This window comes from Mobula birostris, chromosome 17, assembly GCF_030028105.1.
Source record: "Mobula birostris isolate sMobBir1 chromosome 17, sMobBir1.hap1, whole genome shotgun sequence".
Lineage (NCBI taxonomy): Eukaryota > Metazoa > Chordata > Chondrichthyes > Myliobatiformes > Myliobatidae > Mobula > Mobula birostris.
In genome coordinates, this window is record NC_092386.1 from 42396647 (window position 1) to 42415366 (window position 18720).

At 39.5% G+C, this 18720-nt stretch overlaps 1 protein-coding gene across 1 annotated transcript in view; it reads right to left on the reverse strand.

The window, feature by feature from the left end:
- Window positions 1-1145: 1145 nt before the first annotated feature.
- LOC140211633 (kinesin-like protein KIF27) overlaps window positions 1146-18720 on the reverse strand; it is a 66173-nt gene continuing 48598 nt past the window's right edge. The window contains exons 13-19 of the mRNA XM_072281582.1: window positions 14350-14460; window positions 13820-13996; window positions 10534-10749; window positions 9220-9426; window positions 8319-8517; window positions 4640-4807; window positions 1146-3381 (exon numbers count right to left, since the gene is read on the reverse strand). Coding sequence (XP_072137683.1) covers window positions 2942-3381; window positions 4640-4807; window positions 8319-8517; window positions 9220-9426; window positions 10534-10749; window positions 13820-13996; window positions 14350-14460 — 1518 coding nt within the window. The 3' untranslated portion in view covers window positions 1146-2941. The remainder of the gene's footprint in view (window positions 3382-4639; window positions 4808-8318; window positions 8518-9219; window positions 9427-10533; window positions 10750-13819; window positions 13997-14349; window positions 14461-18720) is intronic.

Below are 18720 nucleotides of genomic sequence, written 5' to 3' on the forward strand. Positions count from 1 at the left end.
TGAGAGCAGAGTTGATGGTGGAGGAAGGGAAGCCCCTTTCTTTAAAAAAGGAGGACATCTCCTTCATCCTGGAATGAAAAGCCTCATCCTGAGAGCAGATGTGGTGGAGGAGGAGGAATCGCGAGAAAGGAATGACATTTTTGCAAGAGACAGGATGAGAAGAGGAATAGTCCAGATAGCTGTGAGAGTCAGTAGGGTTATAGTAGGCATCAGTAGGTAAGCTGTCTCCAGAGACAGAGACAGAAAGATCTGGAAAGGGGAGGGAGATGTCGGAAATGGACCAGGTAAACTTGAGGGCAGGGTGCCTGGGGAATGAATTGTTGATATTAATGGCTGGGGCCAAACCAGAAAGGGGAATTGAGCAGAGGAGATAAAGAATAGAAGAGGTGTGATTTGTGGTTAAAATAAAGAAGGAAATATGATGGGATTGCAAAAAAAAAAGAGATTGTAACATGAGACCTTGGAAATGGAGGAATATTTGTGGCAGCTGCTAGGATTAACTTCACTTTAGGAACTTAGAATTTGATGATGAAAGGAAAGATTGCTGGAGGATTATCAACAATAAAATTGGAGAAAATGGGGCTGGTAAAGTTTATGTTTACAGCATGGTAACAGGCCCTTTGGCCCAACGAGCCTGCACCACCCGTGTGACCAATTAACCTGTAAAGCCATACATCTTTGGAATGTGGGAGTGAACTGCTTCACCTGAGGAAATCCACACCTTCTGCTCGAAATGTTAAGATAAACTTTATATTCTGTTTACTTTCATATAATTATAGTACTATTTCTTTTAGGCAGAGAGTTAGATTTGCAACTGTCCTAAAATTACTCAGCATTTAGTGTAAAATGAAGGGAATAAAAACAGCAGATTCATCTTAGTTTACTGGAATTATTAGGAACCAACATACCTAAGGAAGTAAAGAGAAAAAATTTGCAATAAAGTTAATTTGGCGCAAGTGCATTATGAGTACTCTTACATAATAAATTTTTATGAAGAACTAACTTTTCATTTATAAAATGTCATAGTCGGACAAAATAAAAAGTCAAATGTTACACCTAGCCATAAATAATTACCAATATTTTAATGTTCGTGGCACTGTATTTCCTTAAAATTTTGAGTCAATTCAGAAAAAAATCCTGCATTACAATCATTTCTATAGAAATACAAAAAGCTTTATTAAAATAAAATTAACAAGTGCAATCAAAAATATTTTAACAAACCATTAAAATGAAATACCAAGACACTTGTTAAGTACAAAAGTGAACAAAATATTCAGAATTCTGAACAACTGTGACACAGTAAAGTCTAAATGTGTGCTCCATTTGAAACGTAATGAATATTATATTCACTGTACACCTGGGAAACAACACCACCCCTAATTGGTTGTGGACGCTTGCTGATCTAAGAAACTTTATTCCTACAAGCATGATTACATCTTGTGGTGTTACATTTGTTGCTTCAGCTACATGAGAAATTTCATGTTGTTAACAAAATGAATGTTCCACAATTTACAAAAAAAGCATTAAATAGGATGTTTTCCAATGTCACTCTCAAACATTCCTAGGGTCAGATATGGTACCACAAATGCAGGTTACCCCATCAATGTGCTTCAATCCTAAACTCATAACAGCATTTTCTGCTGCTACAGGTTTGCTGAGTAAACAGCAATTTATGACCAAAATGCTGGAGATTTTGGCTAAGTGAAGCTGAAATGATTTACCAAAGCTTATTCCATGAAGGTCCCTAACAAGCTAGTAGAGAGTATAATATAATCTCACTTGTTTGGGGTGAATTTATACATACATGAAATATTTACTAATCCCACCATATTGTTCCTTTCACTTTATTTTGGCTACATTAGAAATGGAGAGAGAACCAAATGAAAGAAAATAAAGAAAATTCAATTATATGATCTCTTTCAGCTTACATTATTTAAAGCCTTCACAGTCAATGAATTCATTTTGAAATGTAATCAGTCAGGCAAGCAAATACAAAAGCAATTTACAGCAGAACAAAATATATGGCTGGTCAAATAATTTTTGGTGCTGTTTATAGAGGAATAGAAGGAAAATGGCCAACATAACAGGGGAATACTGCTAACCTTCAATAAATAGTGGCATGGGATCTTTTATCTCCACCTGAACAAGCAGATCAGTCTTTATCTTAACACCTTATTGGATCAATAGTAAGCAGTACAGCATTAGTGGCAGCTTTATAGAGGGGACTGCTGGAATGAGGCTTGAATCACAACCATAGCAGCTGAACATTATTTTATCACCTGGAAGCATACTACAAATTGAGTCAGGCTAACACAATTACTAAGTATAAAACTTCCTAATTCTTACATCAATTTTGTTGGAAATAATATTAAAAGTCATTTTGTTGCCTGTAGTGTTAATCTCAAAACTCGTCTTGCAAGAAGAAACCGATTGAAAAGTGATGTTCACTATCCAAGTAAGTGCATTAATTCAGCTACTGGTTGTGAACAGCTGATTAAATTTAACCCATGTTAAGTTCAAATTCTGTTTTCCAACAATGGTGAAAAGTTGGATTTTAAGAGCAATTTATTAAGTTTGTTTCAGTTTTTCAGAATAGGGTTTTTTCAGTTAACCCTTTAAGCAGTGCATGGTCATTCTTTTATTCCCACCATGTGGTCTTGCTCCGCAGAACAAAAATTAGTCTTCTGTCAGTACACTCTTGAATGTGCAGATAACCATCATACAGTAATCTTCAGTTGCTATTTGCTGAAAAAACAGAAACCCTGGGAGGTATTACTGCAAACAGTATTTTTCGCTGTGCTAGTTATCCTATTTCAGTGCATGTTCTGACTCCTATCATATGAGAATTGGAATAAGATACATGTTGCCTTCAAATTAATTTATTAGTTTGAGCCATACCAAAACAAAAACAGTGCAGGATATATATTTAGAAAATGCTCTGCTATGTATTTAAGTCCAGAGAATTTCTGGTTATCTGAACAGAATCTATTGGGACAGAGCTTACATTGCTACTGAAACTGGAACGCCTCATGGACACTTGAGTTGCAGTGATCTGCCTCAATTCCTTGCGAGATAATCTGACAGGAGTAATGATATGTGAAGGCTTTTCAAAAATTTGAGTAGATTTGGATGAGCATTTTGATTGTTGAGCATCATCTATTACTTCTAAACCGAGGGAATCTTCTTCTTCAGAAGTCTTTCTTGTAGAGCCTTGAATGGTTTCTGAAATTTCTTCCCACAAGCTATGGTTTCTGTTTAGTCCAGATATTGTGAGAGTACTATTATTGTCATCAATACTTTTAGATGGTCTCAAAGCCCACTTTTTATCCTTTGTGCAAATATCTGCTATTGGACTTAATGTAGCATCACCAGTACCATTGCCTGCAATTAAAATATTTTTTATATATTACTTGTCTTGTAACATTTTTATCCATAACCCACAAATAATGATGATGGTTTTCTGCTTCTTATATAAACCATATCAAAGAAAGATATTTAAAAAGGCCATAACGTTCTAGCTACCCATAGCATGTTTTGTGTTTATTATTCCTTTTCTGTCTTCTCTCCTTTCTTTTATTTTGATAATGCCCTGCATTATGGATCCTGTTTCTCAATAATATGAATATAAAAGCTATAGAGAAATATTAAAATTAGGAAATCTAGCCATCTTTTAAAACCATCACACCTATGAGTTTCAGCACTATTTTTCCCTCTTTTTCTTGACTGGAATTCAATCAAAAGAGGTGTTTCCTTACCTTATTGGTAACATAATTTCAAACAAGACAAAAGTGATGCTAACTAGATTAGAATAGCAGAGAAAATCTAATTTAAATGAATGGTTTAAAATTATAAGATTGGATAGCAGGTAGAAGGTGGTTGCATTTAGTAAAGAAATGGTTTATAATGAAAGGACATAAATATATGATCAAATGTAAGTAATTAAAAACTAGCAGGAAAATTTTTGTTTCAAAAAATCTACACAGAATTCTATGAAACAGTAGAATCTATTATACACCCATAATTATCACCAACCATATCAATATTTAAGGATTGGTCAACTAGATTGTGGAGGGTTGAATAAAGTTTCTATTCTATTATGAATTTTTTGAATATGCCCACAAGAAAATTAATCTCAGGATTGTATATGGTATATATATGTACTTAGATAATAAATTTACTTTGAACTTTAAAGTGATGTGAGAACTGGGTATCTAAATGGAATTAGGGTACAAAGAGGATAAACAATATGTGGACTAATTGGGCCAATTTAAATCATTGTCAATATTTTAAAATTGATGCTTAATTTTCTTTTAAAATCCACACCCTATAAGAGCTTCAATATGTTACTATGAAAATATAAAATGCTCATAAACCTCTGATTTGTGCTAAGTTACCATGCAGAATCACCCCAAGCAAAATCTAAACACCACAATAAGGTGGTGAAAATTGGAGAGATATACATTTGCTGAAGATTTTTATTCATCTCCAGCACAGCAATCAAAGGGAAAGACAATTAATCAGTAACTCACTCAAATGGGTGAAAATACATGAAGAAAAGGTATCTTGGTGAACATAAGAAAAGTAAAGAACTTATAAGGAAACAATTTAAATACAAATAGAAAGCACTTCAGTTCATTACTTCTTGATGCTGCCACTTGCTGATTCTGATTCTGTGATTCACCCAACTCACGCAATTTCTTTTTCAGTTCTCTGCTTGTTTTTTTATAAAAGTACAGGTCCTTCTCCAGTTGTTGGATCTTTGACTCATATCCTTTAATACCATCTGCAAAGCCTTCACCACTTTTTTCTGGAAAAAAATATTTCCTTATTATTTTGATACAATCTTCAAAAATTTCTGAATGCATGATGTCAGCAATAACTCATTATATTCCTCCTTTAATGCAAAATGTCTCAGAGCAGTCCACAGGAACAACAAACAAATTTAATAATGGGTCACAATAGGTTTTAGAGCAAATGATCAAAAGATTGGTCAAAGTGTTAAATGAGTGTGGGGAAGCAGAGAGAATCAGGGTGATAATTTCAAAGTTTTGTGCTGAGTTAATTAACATTTGGGATATTGGTTTTAAGACGACAGGTTATAGAAAAATGCTGTGAGACAGAATTTTATCAGAAAACCAATTCAGGAAGTGATTAAACATTAGCTGTTTTTTTAAAAAAGACACAGAAATTGCTTCCAGGTCCTTCCTGGATATAATATCTGGAAAAGCACACAGTGACATCTGATGCGTGATACACCTTTGGATGCCACTTCTGACAACTGCAAAAGCATGTGGGTATTCTGCAGACAGCATTAGTCACTCATTCAGAAGCTCTTAATAATGAGTAAGGTTTCCTTTGTTAAATCTCAAAGCAGGTCCCAGTTTACAGAGGTCATGCTTGGAAATCTTTTTTGTTAAAATATTCCCTACTGGTGTCTAAAACTAGTGTCCAATAGGTTAGGGATCTTGCATACAAAATAAGCTTAGATGGGATAAGAAGGTACGAGAAAAGTTAAAGAAAAATGCAATTTTAGTGTGACGGCGAAGGCAAACACCATATCTTGTATCAAAATGTAAAAGTTATACCATTGCTGGGATGATATCATCTAAAAATACAGTATTGGAATATTCAACTAGTAACTCAGGAATTATATATACAGAAATTAGAGGGTTAACAGTACCAATTAAATGCAAGTATCAGTTTTGTTTACTTAAGGGCCTGAAGATTCACATTGTTTGTTCCATTAAGGGTGGTGAAACAGGCTTCAAGTCAGTATGAGATGAAAGGCCTTGGACCATTTCAGATTAGAGATTGGGGCCATCTAATATGAGGCAGTTAAATCACAACAATAAGAAGGTCTTTCTGTGAAGCTCTAAGAGAAATATTGTGATTTCTCGACTCAGAGGAAAATACTCGTGCCAAATGGAAATAATTTTTTAAATTAAATCTTAAATTGAGCCTTGCTTTTGTAAAGATCTTAAACACAAAAACTTCAAAATACTCCTAACTCAGATCTGATGGCAATTCTGATGAGAATGGAAAAGGCTCTTGTACCCTGGCAACTGTTTGGACACTTAAAATGGCAAAACTGCAAATGCTTGATTCTGAAATGAAAAACAAAATGCTGAAAAGGCAGGTCAGTTAACACTTCATGTTGTAGATTATTCATCAGAACATGTTAAAATAAGAGAACAGAGGGTGGTAGATATATAACATAGGATAAAAGCTCCAAGATTGCCATGAAATTTACTGTTTATGAAGCCGTGAGGTTGGTAGATTAGTAATGGAAGTGCAGGGAGAAAGACAGAAAACAAAGAGACATGTAAAAGTTGTGAAAGACGACTTTGATTCTTCAAACACTTACTTTTGCACAGGATGGGAAGGAGATAGAGAGCACAGTGTCTTGGTGTTATGGCAATAACCTTTCCTTCAATGTCGACAAAACAAGAGATAGAAGGGAAGTAGTGCTCTTTTCTACATCAAGAATACTGAGGTCAAGAAGGTTAAGAGCTTCAAATTTCTCTCAGTGATCATCACTAATAACTTGCACTTGTCCAGCCACGTTGATGCCATGGCCAAGAAAGCTCACCAGCACTTCTACTTCCTCAGGAGGCTGAAGAACATTTACATGACCCTTTTGACCCTCACCAATTTTTATAGATGCACCATAAAAGCATCATAGCCCAGTATGGCAACTGTTCTGCCTGAGATCTCAAGAAACTGCTCAGCACATCATGAAAACCAGCCTCCCCTCCATGGACTCGGTCTACACTTCTCACTGCTTCAGTACAGCAGCCAGCATCATCAAAGATCTCATCCACCCTACATTCTCCTTTTTTCCCCTTTCCCATCAGGTAGAAGACACAAAAGCCTTATAGCATGTACCACTAGACTCAAGGGCAGCTTCTATCCCGCTGTTATAAGACTATTGCATGGTCTTCTACTAGTACAATAAGATGGACACTTGACCTCGTAATCTGTCTCGTTATGGCCTTGCACTTTATTGTCTGGCTGAAAAGTGGTGAATATTCCAACATAGAGTGTACATGTATCTTATAAATACTGGACTTTATGGTATTAGAAAGTGAACTTGTCTTTGGCCTGCACTTGTAACACAGTTTTGACTTGTTGAGTTTCTGGTTAACGGTAACCCCTTCCTAGCAATTAAGATGGAGGGAATGCATAATATAGTGAAATGCAGAGACCATTCCTTTTATTATTCCAGTTATAGTTCGATTATATAACATCTGGACACTGGAAAGCAAACACGATCTCTCTTCAAGGATCAGAGAGGGTATGGAGAATGATTAGATGAAGAGGCTTCTGACCTCATTAATTTACCTCCAGTTGAAAGGAAGCAAGTAGAAAAATATGGAGTCTGTATTGGAAATAGATTAGAATGGGAGAGGGTAAAAACTAAAGGAGGCCAGGCATCAAATGCTAGCCATGACAGCAAAGCCCACTCTTTCAAATTCATACTCATCTGTAAATAAAAAGTTCAATGTGGAATAAGCAAGGATTCAAACTGGGCCTAAGAATAAACAGAAACACAAGTTTTTGTTGAAATAAAACTTGAGCACCACTTTAAAACAGCTCCCAACCCAAATGCAGCCTTTCACTTGAAAAACAGAAAAGTTCAAGCAGTTGAATTGCAAGCAAACATGAACACTGAGCAAAGCACAGTTACAAGAAAAAGCAGAAGAAAGCCAAAATGTGAAAGGCAGAGCCAGAAACTTCCTCATGGAGACAGTAGGAAAAGGTTATCATATCATTATGTGCCATGTTGTATGATGTGGACAATCATGGTCAATCCATGACCAAGATCATTCCTGGAAACCTTTTCTACAGCAGCTTGCCATTACCTTCTTCTGGGCAGAGTTTTTACAAGACAGATGACGCCAGCCATTATCAATACTCTTCAGAGGTTGTCTGCCTGGCATCAGTGGTTGTATAACCAGGACTTGTGATACACATCAGCTGCTCATACGACCATCCACCACCTGCTTCCATAACCACGTGACCCTGATCGTGGTGGGGGCTAAGTAGGTGCTACAGTTTGCCCAAGGGTGACCTGCAGGCCAGAGGAGGGAAGGAGTGCCTACTCCTCCTTTGGTAGAGACGTACTGTATTCTCCACCCCGTCACCCAGAGAAAGGGTAGGAGACTATACCCTGTGATTGAATGTGTAATGGTAAATGAGAACAACAAAATCAACATGCCTGTAAACATGAGAAGTGCCATTGTGCATAGCTTATTTACAAATCCACATAGATCGGATGGATAACAATGATAACACTTAAACAGCATACAATTGATTACCTTTAAAATACTGTAACAACAACTGCATTTTCTGTTCATGCTCCTTCTGTTGCATTGTCAATCGTCGGTCTATCTCCATTGATAGACGCTCCAGTGCAGATTCTAATTCATGCACCATATTTTCATGTTCAGTTACTTTCTCAGACATTTCTGCACATTGAACCTGCAACTTGCGTTCAACTTCACGAAGGCTAATTACCTGACAAAATTAAAACATAAATAAATTTTATCTAGGCTTCAATGTTAAAAGTTTAGTAAATACTGACAACATTACGGAGTGTCTTATTTGGGTATTGATGCCACTGGGAGAAAGTACAGAAGCAAATTTGTTCAGAACAAATCTCAAAAGGAAGGAGGACAATTTTTCTCTATGCTGTTGTTGGGCAAGATTAATTTTGATTGTTCACATGGAAAACTTCCTACTCATCTTCTTAATACGCTCATGATCTTGAGCATTCACTTGAACTGGGAAAATAGCAGATAAAAATCTCAGTTTAACATTCCAATCTACAAGATTCCTCTCTTGACAATGTAACATTTGACCAATAATGCATTATAAAGTCACCTTTGAATCCCAGTAGTGCAGTTTGTATCAACACTAAAACCATAAACAACTACAATGTCGTGAGGATGAACTATTCCAGTGATATGAACACTTCTGGTTTCAAAATCTGCTAAGAAATCAGCGTAATTTTACACTGATAAAATGTCTATTGCTAATTTATATATTTTTATCAGTTAGGAGAAGTATGCTACACTGAGTTTGCTTGGTGACCTATTTACATTCTACATTTTCATCACATGAAACAAAGTCACTTATCAAATTTTGTTCATAATGAGTGAATCACATTATATACAAACTAAATTTTAGGACTAAGTATTATAGCACGAAGAACTCTACCTTGTTAAAATATCTGCAGAGAAGAACTCTTGTCTCAGCAGCTGATAAAGCACCCAATCTAAACATCACATTCTCCTCATTTTGGGCAAGGCTACTGTCCGAGGCTTTCAATGAATGCTGGCGACTGTGAATTGTTTCATTTTTGTATTCTATAGCAGCATCCAGAGCTTCAATACCTTCCTCTAATTGGAGTAGTATTCGCTCCTCCTGAGAAACAACATAGGTGTGATTAACTCATTTATGTACGGTATGCTGGCCTCACTTCTGGTGGATTACCTTGCTCTCCAAACCTGAGCATAAAATGGAAGCCTTTTGATTGTACCTTTCAAAGGGAATTATTGATGAAAAGGTAAAAAAAATTCAGTTTTTGGAAGCGTAGAGGAGTGGGATTAATTAGACAGTTTATTTAAAGAGCCAGCACAATCAACGAATCTGAATCGGTACTGTTACATTTTATGACTTCACCTTCAATTTATTGCGATAAATGACTTTATTATTAAAATGCAATTTAGTTTGAATTTCATCTACAATTTTTGAACTATTTAAGATTATTTTTACTAAGTCCAATGTAATGTTCGGTTTCTTAAATTATGGTAACAGCTATATCTTGCACCTAATACAATAACAAAAGAACTTCATATGTGCTCAAGTAGAGGAGGTCTTTTATAACTATTTTCTATATTACAAGAGAACAAGCAATGACATCCTTTCTCATAGTAGTAATTTCGTATTGAGTTTGGAAAGTTCATGATTTATAATATAAAAATGGCTAGCTAATCTTGTATTAAAATCTATATTAAAAATCTATCACTTCTAAATATTTGGTCACTTTTAATGGTCAACTTCTTTGTTCATATTATAACAGAAAAATTTAAATGCTACACAGAGTGGGTGGTGATAATTATGGTGTAAGGAAGTTTACATTTGGAATTCTCACTGTAAATGAAAGCACAGGGGTTTATGAAGAGCAACACACACAGAAGTTTATGAAGATGTTTCAGAAATAAAAGAGAGTGGTAAAATGAAGACTGAATAATGCTTTTACATTTTGATCAAAATATTATTTGCCTTTTAATTTCATTTTACTTGAAAATTACAATGGATTGTGGCTCCCTTTAAGCAAAATCTTGGGACATTAATTAATAAAAAATAAAAAGAAAACAATTCAAATGTCTTGCATATTGAGGAATTGCACATAGCTACATCAACTGAATCTCCAATTCTGTTACTGGCTTTAACATAGTTACAAAATTTCTATTAATTCAGATCTAAGCAGTAACTGTAAATTGCCAAAAAATAAACAAGTAATTATACCTCAGGTGACAGAACATTTCCTAGCTCTAGCTTCTCATCCAAACATTGCCTTCTTTTCAGAAGTTGAGTTCGTTCCTGTTGAAGTACTTGTATCTCTTCTGAGATTATTTTACTTTCTTCCAAGGTACTAGTTTGAAGTTGAGTGCTCTTGTCTGATAATTCTTTTTCTATTGTTTTTAAACGAGTGGATAAATTCAAAATATCTTTGTTCAGAGCCTGAAAAGAAATGATCAATTATTAATTTCTTGTAGTGTTTTAACTACAAGACTCAACCTCTAACTACTCAATCAAATGATTCATATTATGCAATTTACTTTAGAATTTATCCAATGCAATACACTGTATTGATATAAAATAATGATTAGATTAGTATTTATTTCAGGACTACAGGACTATGGTCTTTCAAAGTAATGATTTCAAAATTAATCCTGAACTACTATTCAAAGCAAATGTTTAAATTTTCTTGACCCATTTGCTTTATAAGATATACTAGACAATGGGGTGACCCGTTGGGACACCCTTTGAGAGAAGGGTAGTGCAGTCTGATGTGACCAGAATGAACATTAAGTTTTCCTGAATGCTATTGGTATCTCTTTGCTTTGGAAACTGAAGTAGAAAACCTCAGTTTATTAAAGAAGAACAACGCATAGCAAAGCAAATGTAGCTGCTCCTCATTTAACAAAGGACACTTTTGATGGCATTATTTCTAGTTTATCTGCCACCCTTGTGCCTCTCGTTGTCATTCCAGAGACATGCAGCCCTTTCATCTCCCGTCTCTTCAGCTCTTCTGCTGTTTGTTGTTTGTCCCTGATCCTGGAGACGTGCATGCCTCTCCTCCTCTGTCTCTTCTTCTCTCACCTTTTTTGTCCTGACTCTTTGATCCTGGAGTCGTACGGCCCTGGCCTCATCCGATTCTTGTTCTCTCCCTCTCCTTGCTGCTTCCCGACGACGTTTGGCGTCAGCTCTTGACCATAATGTCCCCCTTCCCTTTCATGTGACATAATTAGGCTGAGCATTTTTTTTTACCCTAATGCTGGATAGAAGATACGAAGCAGTAACACCAAAGGATGCTGATTATTCTTGATGATGTGGTTGACGCTCTCCTAAATGGATGTGATATAGTCACCGCTGTCTTTTGACTGCAGCAAAGGGTTTTATGGGTGTCTTGAAGTATATCATTACAATAAGATTTAATTATCTCTTATTGATGGGTGGCAGTTAGATCTGTCCCAATCCTGAACATGCTGATGGTGGTGATTAGCAGAATGTGACCCTTTGAAATAGAGCTGCCCTGCCCTTTTTCTCCAGTAGGTGTCGCTGCTGAGACTGGCAGTGCGCATGCGTCGGGCTGTCGCGTCCCGGTTTCCATGATGACTGATCGGGTCTCGGGTTAAAAGGGAGCCTGTTTATTTTGGCAAATGAGCAATTTTATACGAATATATAACCCTGAACTTTGTCTGCATTCTGTGAGTTAGCTCATTTTAATTCGACTTAGCCAAAAAAAGTGCCGCTGTAATGCACCGTTTGCGGTAATTGGAGGTCACAAACAGACAGCAGGAGAGTTTTAGTAGTATATAGATTATCTAGTATCATCTGTTGAAATAATGTCTTTCTTCAGATTTCAAAGATCTTATTTCACTATACCGAAAATAACAAGGTGTTTTCTGATAGCTATCATAGATTGAAGGCGCCTTTCAGACCAAACATGGTTAGGTGTATGGTGACATATATGTATTTTGATAATAGATTTACTTTGAACTTTGAACCTCATGGTAACAGAAGAGCACAAGTCAAATCTCCACATAGATGTCCTTGCAATATTGGATAGAAAATGCTGCAGTAATCAAAAATGAGAACACAGGGAAAGAACATCAAATCTATAAGGTTTTTGTACCATTCTTTTATCACTTTCTACCTGTAGATCCTCCCCAGGTTACCACAGGGTTCCATTACTGATAACTGTTTGTAATATATCCCTCAGGTCTCCCAAATGCTCATTGTGCATACCACTACACATATTGATGATGGCAGAATGATGCCCTTACCTGCATCTCCTCCATTTCCCGCACTTCGGCCCTCACCCCATCCTCCCGTCACAACAGGGGCAGAGTTCCCCTTGTCCTCACCTACCACCCCACCAGCCTCCGGATCCAGCACATTATCCTCCGCAACTTCCGCCACCTTCAACAGGACCCCACCACTACGCACATCTTTCCCTCTCTACCCCTCTCCGCTTTCCACAGGGACCGTTCCCTCCGTGACTCACTGGTCCACACGTCCCTCCCCACGGATCTCCCACCCAGCACTTATCCCTGTAAGCGTAAGTGCTACACCTGTCTCTACAACTCCTCTCTTGCCACCACTCAGGGCCCCAAACAGTCCTTCCAGGTGAGGCAACACTTCACTTGTGACTCTGTTGGGGTCATCTATTGCATCCGGTGCTCCTGGTGCAGCCTCCTCTACACTGGTGAAACCCGACGCAGATTGGGGGACTGCTTCATTCAGCATCTCCGCTCTGTCCACCACAACAGACAGGATCTCCCAGTTGCCACCCACTTCAACTCTGCTTCCCATCCCCATTCAGATATGTCCATACATGGCCTCCTCTGCTGCCATGATGAGGCTAAACTCAGGTTGGAGGAGCAACACCTCATTTACTGTCTAGGTAGTCTCCAGCCCCTTGGTATGAACATTGAATTCTCCAACTTCTGGTAATTCCCTCCCCCTCCCTTCCCCCATCCCAATGTCACACTGCCCCCTCCCCCAGCTGCCTATCACCTCCCTCATGGTTCTGCCTCCTTCTACTACCCATTGTGTTTTCCCCTATTCCTTCTTCACCTTTCCTGCCTATCACCTCCCTGCCTCCCCTCCCCCACCCCTTTATCTTTCCCCTTACTGGTTTTTCACCTGGAACCTACCAGCCTTCTCCTTCCCACCCTCCCCCCACTTTCTTTATAGGGCCTCTGCCCCTTCCCTCTACAGTCCTGACGAAGGGTTCCGGCCTGAAACGTTGACTGATCGTTTCCACGGATGCTGTCCGACCTGCTGAGTTCCTCCAGCGTGTTGTGAGTGTTGCTTTGACTCCAGCATCTGCGGAGTATTTTGTGTTTAATTCAGGTGTTTGCAAGTTGGGGAGAACCTGTATCTATAAATCTGAACATTATTGCCTGAGATGGAAGTGAGATTTTCTCTAGATTGTCTTATTTTTTACTCAAGAAATTTAGCATGTATTTCTCACCAAGATTTTATCTTGTAAGATCCCAGATGAAGTGACATACATTCTTACCTGGCTGGAACGCAACTTCTTGATTTCTAATTGGCTTTTCTCTTGCAATAGTGTCTCCTTTTTCTCAACAATAACTTCCCATTTTTTCAAATCCTCCTCCAGCTCAGCTAGAGCTTGTCTTTGGTGCAGAACCTTTTCCACCTCTTCATCCAACCATTTACGTTGCTCATCAATTCTCTTAAAAAAATAGAAACACATATAAAAATAATAAATGTTCAAAAGAAAATGTTAGAGATTACAAAAACTGTAGAATGCATTTTCTTTGTACATTGTGTGTGTATATATATATATATACACACACACACACGTACGTGTCTGTGGGTATGTGTCTATGGGTTTCCATATTTTTGACGAAACAACTGGACAATCACTGGTAGTTTTGAAACAATAAGTGAGTAAGCCTCATTTAATATATTAGTTTAATGGTAATGCAAATTAACTCCAAATCAGGAGCTTATTTTGTTACATTGGTAAAGTAAAAATATAATATAATATAATTTCAAGAAGAAATATAACATTGCAAGGCACACCTGCTGCTCCTGTGAAATAACAGGAGAGTAACTCATTTTCTTCAGATGAGTAACTTCTTCAGTTTTTCTTTTCAGGATTTTCTGCTGATGCTCGCGCTTTAATTCCAGCTCCTAGTAAAATTAAACATAGAAATCTTGAAATTTCAGGAGATAAACCAGTTTAGAATTAGAAGTCTCATAAAATAGCTTTTGAATTTGGGTCAAAAGTTCAAAATATTCTGATACAGTTCCTTTCATATCATGAATCACTACAAAGTATTGATTTTGTTAGCTGAAATTTCAATGGAGTTGGTTGCTATTCAACATGGGTTTCTCAAAATTTGTTATGAAGCCATAGACATTTGAAATTGAGGCTGAGTCCAGGTTTGTGGAGACTTGCATTATTTTTCTTGAACCTTAAATGCATGAAGAAAGAAGAGAATAATTAAAAATGAGATGGGTACTATGTCCATGTATCAAGGCCTGCCAATTACAACCAGAAATTACATAATTTTGCAAAATGTTCAATGCATGTAGGAGCTTTAATTCTGAAAGCAGACTGTGACAGCCGGCATCATAGAGTGCCCGTGGAAAGAGATAAAGTTAGAGGTCAATTCACCAGAGCTAATTTTACCTTTGTTCTCTCAGTCCCATCATCTATCCCACACCCACCCACCCACACACAATTTTTTTCTACAATTTGACTTTTACTTATTTTCCCCAAACTCACATTTCCATGCTTGATATGTTCTACATTAAAGAGACATGCTTGAACAATTATCAGATAGCCAAGACTGCACCATCGAAATGGAGGTGTGTTCCATCAAATGTTCAAAGGTTCAAAATGATCCACTATGTTTGCATTTTGTCCATTCATTAAAATATGTTATAATTTAATTAATGTTACTCTTAACTGTTGAGAATTCAGTATGAATTTACATCTACAGATAGAAATTCACCCATTTTCCTGTAAATGTTAGCTCACCATATGTGTGTTTAATCAATGGAATAGAAGTTGCAAATTTTACAAATACTGCTTCAAATACCAGCACGAAAATATTGAAGAATTCTGTCCAAACACGGCTATTATTTCTAACTGAATACCATAGATCATATTACCAATTTAAATATTTAAATCATTGAACAATTTCAAAAAACACATCGTCCATTTTTTTAAATACTATTCCTTTGAGCTGTCTTTAGAGTTTTGATCAGTTTTCGTACAATATACTTTATTGTCGCCAATCCTTCTCCCGGAGGGAAGAGGGACAAAAAGTGTGTTGTCTGGGTGGGTCGTGTCCTTGATTATCCTGGCAGCACTGCTCCGACAGCATGCGGTGTAAAGTGAGTCCACCGACGGAAGATTGGTTTGTGTGATGTGCTGCGCCGTGTTCACGATCTTCTGCAGCTTCTTTCGGTCTTGGACAGGACAACTTCCACACCAGGTTGTGATGCACCCTAGAAGAATGCTTTCTACGGTGCATCTATAAAAATTAGTGAGGGTTTTAACGGACGGGCCAAATTTCTTTAGTCTTCTCAGGAAGTTAAGGCGCTGGTGGGCCTTCTTGGCAGTGAACTCTGCTTGGTTGGACGAAATCAGGTCATTTATGATATTGACCCCAAGGAACTTAAAGCTTTTGACCTGTTCCACTTGCACACCACCGATGTAAATTGGGTCGTGCGGTGCGCTACTCCTTCTGAAGTCAACAACCAATTCCTTCATCTTGCTGACATTGAGGGATAGGTTATTGTCATCACACCATGCCACCAGGTTCTTAATTTCCTCTCTGTACTCAAACTCATCATTACCCGAGATATGGCCTACAGTTGTTGTGTCATCAGCAAACTTATATATTGAGTTTGATGGAAACTTGGCTACACAATCATGGGTGTACAGTGAGTACAGCAGGGGGCTGAGTACACAGCCTTGTGGGGCACCAGTGCTCAGAGTGATTGTAGAGGAGAGCTTGTCCCCTATTTTTACAGCCTGGGTCCTGTCTATGAGGAAGTTGAAGATCCAGCTGCAGGTCTGAGTGCTGAGGCCCAGGTTCTGGAGCTTAGGAATCAGTTTATTTGGAATGATGGTATTAAAGGCAGAGCTGTAGTCAATGAAAAGGAGCCTTGCGTATGGGTCTTTATTCTCCAGGCTTTCCAAGGAGGAATGTAGGGCCAGAGAGATGGCATCTGCTGTTGACCTGTTGCTCTGGTAGGCGAATTGCAAAGCGTCGAGGTTGACTGGTAGGCTGTGGTTGATGTGTGCCATAACCAATCTCTCGAAGCACTTCATAGCAATTGATGTCAGAGCCACAGGTCGATAGTCATTCAGGCATGCCATCTTGCTCTTCTTCGGCACTGGGATTATCGTTGCCTTCTTAAAACACGAGGGGACTGAAGCAAGGAGCAGTTGAAAATGTCAGCAAACACTTCAGCTAGCTCGCTTGCACAGGCCCGGAGAACCCGCCCTGGGACGCCATCTGGGCCCGTCGCCTTCCTTGGATTTATCTTCAGGAAGGTCCTTCTAATGTCCTCCTTGACGACAATGAATCTCGATGCCACCAGGTCCAGTTCATCCGGAGGGAGTGGGACGCTCCTCTTCTGTTCGAATCTTGTGTAGAATACGTTAAGTTTGTCAGGAAGAGAAGCGCCACAGTTATTGATATTCCCAGCCTTTTCTTTGTGCCCAGTGATCTCATTTAGACCCTGCCATAGTCTACTGGCATCCCTTTGGTTAGCCTGGGCTTCCAACTTGGCTCGATATTGCCCCTTGGCGTCCTTAATGGCTTTCCGGAGTTCACGCCTGGATTCCGTGTAGCGACTGGTATCCCCGGACCTAAAAGCCGCAGCTCTAGCCTTTAAAAGGGACTTGACCTCATAATTCATCCAAGGTTTCCGGTTAGGGAATACCCGGATCGTCTTGCAAGACACACAGTCCTCCGTGCATTTCCAAATAAAGTCCGTGACAACTGAGGCATACTCATCGAGGTTAGCTGTTAAGTCCTTCAATACTAACCAGTCCACCAATTCAAAGCAGTCACGGAGCACCTCATCTGTTTCCTCCACCCAATGTGACACTACTTTTGTCACCATGACCTCCCGTTTCAGTTTCTGTTTGTAAGCCGGGAGGAGGAGTACGGCCTGATGGTCCCATTTTCCGAAGTGAGGTCATGGGACGGAACGGTAGGCATCCTTGACTGCTGTGTAGCAGTGGTTAAGTATATTCGGGCCTCTAGTGGGGCAGGAGACATGTTGGTATAACTTTGGCAGCGCCTTTCTGAAGTTGGCCTGGTTAAAGTCCTCGGCTGTAATGAGCAAAGCTTCCGGATACCTGGTCTCAAGTTCACTGACGTTGGCATACAGTATGTTCAGAGCACACTCCACTTCCGCCTGGGGGGAATGTAGACCGCTGTCAGTATGACCGAGGTGAATTCCCGTGGCAGATAGTAGGGATGACACTTCACCGACAGGTGTTCCAGGTCCGGGCTGCAGGAGCTTGTCAGTGCCACTGTGTCTGAGCATCACGCAGTGTTGATCAGTAGGCAGACACCACCTCCACTCGTCTTGCCCGAAGGCGCCGTGCAGTCCATCCGACGAATCGAAAATCCCTCCGGTCGAATGGTACAGTCGGGGGTGGCAGGGGAGAGCCAGGTCTCGGTGAAACAGGATACACAGCAGTTCTGCATCTCCTTGCAGTAGGTGAGTCTCCCTTTAAGAGCATCCACCTTGTTCTCTATGGCTTGCACATTAGCTAGTAGGATGGTGGGCATAGGGACCCTGAAGCCCCTCAGCTTCATTCTGACCAACAGCCCAGCTCTTTTCCCATGCTTCCTTGGTAAGTAGTGCATCTTTCCAGGTCTCTATCAAAGCAGTGCGTTGTTGTCAGCTCTATGAGGTTGGTGGACGCGTCCCTCGGGAATCGATCGGCTGGTTGCGTCGTCGTGTGCTCCGGGCCGGGATGAGTAACAGGGGAGGCTCCGCTGCCACTTCCAGCTGCCTGGGGCCCGGGCTGTCGATTGGGGCGGGCCCTGAAGCCGACACTTAATCCCAGATGGCCGGGCTCCTGGCTGAAACAAGTCCGTAAACCGAGTCACGGTTGTGGAGGCCTCCACTCCAGCCGAGCCTCAGGCTTGATTTCTGAGGTCAGCGACGGAGGCCTCACTTCTGGCAGCTGTGGATGGCCACCAATGGGGCTTTACGTTGGCGCTCCGGGGATACGTCTGGGGCACCTTGTGGTCTCCGCTGTCACTTCTGTGTGGTCGTCTGCTCCGGAGAGGTGCTGGTCGGAATGGGCCGTGTCTCCAAGCGCTCCAGCACGGTAGGAGACCGCGGGTCTCTGGGAACGCGGTGGGCCTTGTTTGGTCGGGTCCAGGTGCGGTCCAGAGTTTAAGAAGCAGT